Source organism: Nothoprocta perdicaria, unplaced genomic scaffold (genome assembly GCF_003342845.1).
Source record: "Nothoprocta perdicaria isolate Ctin4 unplaced genomic scaffold, notPer1 scaffold_12, whole genome shotgun sequence".
NCBI classification, from domain to species: domain Eukaryota; kingdom Metazoa; phylum Chordata; class Aves; order Tinamiformes; family Tinamidae; genus Nothoprocta; species Nothoprocta perdicaria.
Window position 1 is genome coordinate 3,312,087 of NW_020454316.1, and position 6,236 is coordinate 3,318,322.

Consider the following 6,236-nt stretch of genomic DNA (forward strand, 5'->3'; position numbering starts at 1 on the left):
TCCTGCATTCAGCACATGCTTTAAGAGCCAGCTCCAGATGTTGGCAGCTGCATCGCCCTGACCCTTATCTGCCTGCAACAAAAAAAGCCTCGTGGTCTTGGACCTGTCCCCAGGGACCAGAGCCCTCCACTGCTCCCCTCATGCTGCCACAGTGGCCCATGCAATAAGGGTCCCCGTCACTGTCACCACCGTCGGTGATGCCACCGGGTGTTTCAGCGTCCTTAGCACACTGGCAGCAGGTTTGCCAGGGTGAGGACATTTTTAGAAAGGCTAATTAAAGCCCATTTTCACCCAGTGCCTCTTAGCTAGCAAAGACATTTAGCAGCGACCTCCAAGCGCAATTTAATTTGCATCCAAGCTTTGTGCTTCACCTTTAAAAAATGGGATTGCTCCATAAACTTGTTAGTCAAAGTGACTCCTAATGCCTTGGCTCCTGACCAGGAAGGTCCCTCTTGAGTCCCGGGTGTGACAAAACTGCTGGGCTCTGCTTTTCTCTCGCTGCAAGACCAGCTGCGGATAAGCACATTCCTGCTTAGGCAAGAGGGATCGCTATTAATATGCACAATGCAGAAATTTGGGGCTGCTCTAGGTCAAATTTTGGGGGACAAAGCCATCCTGGGGCAAACTCTGTTGATCTCAAGGAGCCTGGAGGAACTTGGCTGGGTTTCCCAAGGGAAACCACCTTCTCTGCTCTCTTCTTCCCATATCAGAGGGGACAGCAGATCATGCACAGGCCACCAGCAACAGGCTGCCACGCGCTCCCCGCGCCCCATCCGGAGCAGCTGGCTGCTTTGCTCTTGTTGGTCGCACATCTGGCCTTCAAAGCCCTGATTCTTCCCATTTTCTCTCTGCCCAGCTGTGTCCCATGACGACGTCCCGCAAGATGTTTTATGGGTCCTCCTCCACCATGGCCCCACCGTCCAAGAACAGGCTGAAGCGCCAGAGCCGGATTTTCTCCCAGGTCTTGTACCGCACGCTGAGCTACAAGGACCGCAGCTCGGCATCCTCCTCCTCCTCAGCCAACGGTGACGACCCAGCCGAGCTCTCCACCCAACTCTCCGCCCCGGGCATCCTCAAGATCTTCGGGGGCAACATCTGCGCGGGCACCAACTACAAGAGCGTGCTGGCGACGGGCAGCTCGGGGGCCCGGGAGCTGGTCAGGGAGGCCCTGGAGCGCTACGGGCTGAGCCAGGCGGACGCGGGCCGCTACGTGCTGTGCGACGTCGTGGGGCGCTTCGAGGGCGCCGAGAAGCGCTGGCAAACCGAGGGGCTGCGCGTGCTGGGCGACGCCGAGAAGCCGCTGCTCATCCAGGACCTGTGGAAGCCCCGGGAGGGCTTCTCCCGGCGCCTGGAGCTGCGCAGGAGGGTGGAGGTGGAGGAGCTGGCGTCCCGGGACGTGGACACCACGACCGCAGGTCAGAGCTGGGCGCGAGCGCTCATAGGGGCCGGGAGAGGGACAGGGAGCAGCTCCGGGTGTGGCGCTGGAGCAGAACCCGGGAACAAGCCATGGATGGGGCAGCCGCAGCCCTTGCTAGGCTCAGCCCTGGGATCAGCGCCCTCCTTTATGGATCAGCAGAGCTTGGCAGTTCGCTCCCATCAGGAATGTGGCAGCTGCTCCAGGGACCCACGGGCGCTTTGGCAGGAGGATGCTCGGGATGTGCCTGCTGCTCCAGCTGCTGTTTAGGGCTGCAGTGAGAGGTTTTGCTGGGCAGAAAGGCTCTTTGGGGTCTGGGCCCAGCTCCTGCAAAGCAGCACAGGGAGAAGACACCAGCTAGAGCAGCGCGGAGAGGAAGAGTCTGTTTGTTGGTGGGCAGGATGTCATGGGGAACAGAGCTGATGGGAAATAAGCTCATCTCAGCCAGTGCAAGGAGGTGACAAGCAGCTGTGTGGGCTGCCAGCGAGAGCACCCAGCTGCTGTAGTCCTAGGCTCAGAGCACAGAACCTGTCTCACTGGCATAGGCAGCTGCTGGTTTCCTCAGAGCATCAGGAGAAACTTTTCTTTTTAGCAATCGAACAAATATTGGTGCATTTTCTCTCCCCTCTCTAAAAGCAAAGGGTGCTGTGAGATCCTGCAGGCAAATGCAAGAGATGGGGCTGCACCTCTGCACCTCCCTGGCATGCACTTTCATCCTAGCAACTGCACGTCATGCCCCAAAAATCAGGTTTGGGATTGCAAGAGTCCAGCAAGTCATTCCCTTAGAAAGTCATTCCTGCCCCATGGCCCACGGTGCGAGCAGAGCTGCTCCTGCCGCGTGCCTGGCACCAGGTTTAGGCTGTGAAATGGGGTAAGCAGTGAAGGAGGATACAGAGGTCAGTACCTGCTTTTAGCTCCTCCTTTTCTTTTCAAGGGGGGAAATCAAAGAGAAGTTAAGAGCTTGGAATAGCTGCAGGCTGGAGAGACTCTAAAAATGGCTCTTTTTGAGCACAGAACAGGGAAAGAGCCAAGTGCAATAGCTAGAGCTGGCCATGGGTTCCAGGGTCACCTGCGCGCTTGCAGGCGTCCTGCTAGGATCTGCATCTCACGTGGCTGTCGGGACAGCAATATCATGGGATATTGCTTCATTTGGACAGTCTTAGTAGGGAATGGCAGCTCCTCCATCCACCTCCTGCTGGAGGTGCATTTGGGGACGAGGAAGAACCTCAGGCAATCTTACCAGGCTTACCTTTAATATGGAAAACACAACCTCGGCACAAGAGCAGCAGGACATCGGGCTCATAGCGCCCCAGAGCAAAGCGCAGCAATGCAGCAGAGCCAGATCCCTGTGGAAACAAATCCCAGCAAATCCCAGCCTGGGGCATGGCCAGAGCCCCAGAGAAGGCCCAGCTCTGCTGCTGCCCTGTGCTGAACTGGCAGGAAAGGCCCCACATCCATCTGTGACCTGTTAGCAAATGGCTTAAGAGTTTTATCTGCTCAGTTACCCATTATCCTAATTAGTTTATTAGCTGCTTCCCGCTGGGGTGGAGGGAACTCACTCACTCTCGCACTAATTAGCAGTCCAGGTTGTGCAGCTCAGCTGCAAACGAGGGGTGATATCGTCATCCTGCCCCGAGCAGGACACGCGGCTGCTGCGCTGGGTCTCCATCCCGCCTCCCTCCTGCTTTTGAAATTGTCCCAAATTTCCCCTTTGCTCCTTCCTTGGTCCTTGCTGGCTGGGACTTCCTGTGAGTTTGGGGGCAGAATCGCCTCTGCGCTTTGGGAAATGTAAAAGTGAAGCCTGTTATATAAAAAGACAGGGCTCCCAAAGGGTATCTCTGAGGATTTATAGGTGGAATGGAAATAAAAGTCAGTAGCGTGGCTGCATCCCAGGGGTTTCCTTTGGATTCAAGGTAGTTGGGAAGCACCAGCCCTGTATTAGTCCTTCCTGGGCACATCCAAAACCGCCCTCCCTGGCAGCTGCCCCCCTTTCCACTACGTTTCTCTGTCATTTAAACAAGTAGCCACTGGCTCTCCCTGGCCTTGCTGCAGCTTTCCCGTTTTTTTTTTTTTTTTGGCCGGATTAGCCTGCAACTGAGAAAATGTTAGCAGTGGATTCAAAAACACCCAGGTTTATAGGAGGCCCGTGTTGCGTTCAGGAAAAGAGCCGTGTTTATCTTTCCAGGACTGCACTGGGGGAACCGCCAGCCAAAAAGCAGCTTTTCCTATCGGGTTTAATGCCACAAAATAAATACAGGAGCTTCCTTCCCCCTAGATAAGGGAGCAGCGAGGGCTCATCTGTCCCAACGTGGGACCCGGAAGCCCTGCTCACTCCCAGCCCGGGGGTGATAACCGGGATTGGGGAATCCAGACCCCCTTGGCTGCCCAGGACGAACCTGGCTGAGGTTGTCACGGCCCCAAATCCAACGCTTCCCTGGGAAAGCAGCCCTGCTGTTGCTGTGCTCCCATTCCCACATTCCTGCAGCGAGCTGAGCCCGGAGCCAGTCCGGGGGCTCCATTCACCCTCATGCCAGTGATGGGTGCGGGATGTCGGGGTGCCGGCTGCTTTCTTGGCAAGAGAGGCGCAGGGAAGGGCATCTCCCGGCCACGCTGGGACGCAGTGCAGCCCCGCTGGAATGTGTCGTGTCCTCCTCCTAAGGCACATGAACAGCAGGGGTTATTTTCTCCCTCTCCCAGCCCCAGCGCTTTCATTTTTTTCCCCCCCAGCACTCACTTTAAAGCAAACAAACCAAAAAAGATGCATTTCGGAGCCGGGAGCCTGTTCCTTGCCAAATAAGGCCGGTGGCATTCGGGGGGTCTGAGCTCAGGAGTGTCTCTTTAAGCAAGCGGCATCTGGCTCCGGTCCCCAGTCCGGCTGGGTGCTCCGGAGCCCAGTGGGTGCTCCGGGGCCGGCTGGGTGCTCCGGAACCGGCTGGGTGCTCCGGGGCCGGCTGGGTGCTCCGGGGCCGCGCTGGGTGCTCTGGAGCGCGGCTCGGAGCCGGGAGCGGAGGGGCGATGCGGAGCTGCCGCCCCTGCGGAGCGGATCCCGCGGCTCCGGGCGCGATGCCCGTGCAAGGTACATCCCGCCGCGCGGATTGCGTGGCCCTTCCCCGCGCGCGGGGGCAGCGGCGCCTGCGGCAGCCCCGCTCCCCGCGCGCGCTCCCGTTCCGCCCGCTCGCGGCTCCGGGCAAAGTTACCGGCAGCGGCTGCCGCAGCAGCCGGTCCTGCCGCAGCCCCCGCGCCCGCTCCGGCCCCGAGGATCCATCCCGGCCCTTTCCTGCGCTCCAGGCACCGTGCGCCCCGGCCGGGGGTGCAGCCGAGGATGCTGCAGAGGAGGAGGAGGAGGTTTGGGGCACACGGCCGGGGCGGGACGGGGGGATGATGGGGGGGATGCTGGCGTAAAACAGCCTCATGTTGGTATATGGGAACGCGCGTGAGTGTCACCCTTTGGGAAGGGTGCGCTGGCACATTGGCCTCATGCCCTTCTCCCTGAGTGCTGCACGGGGGCTGCAGCTGCAGCGATGCTGCAGGCAGGAGGGTGGCACAAAGGGACATGGAGCAGGGAAGGGGGGTGGCTGGGGACTGACCATCGCTCTCTCTGCTGCAGGCATCAATGCCCAGGCGCGGAAGCTGCAGCGGCACCGGGCCAGGGGGGCCGCGCGGCTCTGTGAGCGGCCCAGGCCCCCGCCGGCGCTGCGGCGCAGCCTCAGCGAGAGCAGCCTGGGCCGCGCGGCGCCGCGGCGCGACGACCCGCTCCGGCGCCACTACTCCACGCTGCCCGAGGCGCTGCGGGGCGCCCACGAGGGCCCCACGCCGCCTGCCGCCACCATGCGCTTCTCCCTCTACCAGTCTCCGCACCTCCTGCTCCTGCAGGGCTACAGCGAGCAGCACGTGAGCACCCGGCCCGCGGCACGGGGACATCTCACGCGGTCACGCTGGGTTGGGGTGCAAGAGCACCCTTAAGGGCGATGCTTTCAGCAGCATCTTCTCCCCTCTGTCCCAGCTGCTTTGCTTGTGGGTTGAGGTTGCTGCAAGAGCATCCTTAAGGACAATGTTTTCAGCTGCATCTTCTCCCATCTGCATCTCCTGTGTTGCTCACAGGGGGTTGGTATCCCTAGGTGCATCCTTGGGTACCACAGGGAGGGGAAAGAGCTAGGGAGAGGATGTGACTTTTGCGGGGAGTGCATGCAGTGGGGACATGCATGGGAGTGCATGCAGTGGGGACATGCATGGCAGCACATGCATGGTCACACATGCATGGTGGCACATACATGATCACACGTGCCTGGTGTCACATACATGGTCACACATGCATGGTGGCACATACATGATCACACGTGCCCGGTGTCACATACATGGTCACACATGCATGGCGGCACATGCACAGTGTCACATGCCATGTCACTAGGGGAGCAAAGACTCTGGAGCGGGTGGGTTGCACCTCTCCCGTGCCCCGCTGAGGCTCCGCGCTCGCCCCGCAGGACAGCCTGGTCTACCTGCTGAACCGCGAGCAGCACACGGTGGGGCAGCGCACGGCCGCCAGCAGCCCCAGCATCGCCCTGTGCGCCCCGGACATCCTGCCCCTGCACTGCACCCTGCGGCGCGTCCCGGGCGGCCGCCGGCACCCGGACGAGCGGCTGCTGCTGGAGCCAGGCGCCGGCGCTGCCGTGGCCGTCAACTTCTGCACGGCGGCGGGCCCGGTGCCGCTGCGCCACGGCGACCTGCTCTCGCTCGGCCTCTACTACCTGCTGCTCTACAAGGACCCGGGCAAGGCGCAGCCGCTGCCCGCGCAGACGCTGGCCCGGCTGCGCGCGCTGCACCG

General features: G+C 60.7%; 1 protein-coding gene across 1 annotated transcript in view; it reads left to right on the forward strand.

Moving 5' to 3' along the window:
• The first annotated feature begins 868 nt into the window (after positions 1-868).
• RADIL (Rap associating with DIL domain) overlaps positions 869-6,236 on the forward strand; it is an 11,135-nt gene continuing 5,767 nt past the window's right edge. Inside the window, exons 1-3 of the mRNA XM_026053925.1 lie at positions 869-1,415; positions 5,022-5,305; positions 5,896-6,236. Coding sequence (XP_025909710.1) covers positions 884-1,415; positions 5,022-5,305; positions 5,896-6,236 — 1,157 coding nt within the window. The 5' untranslated portion in view covers positions 869-883. The remainder of the gene's footprint in view (positions 1,416-5,021; positions 5,306-5,895) is intronic.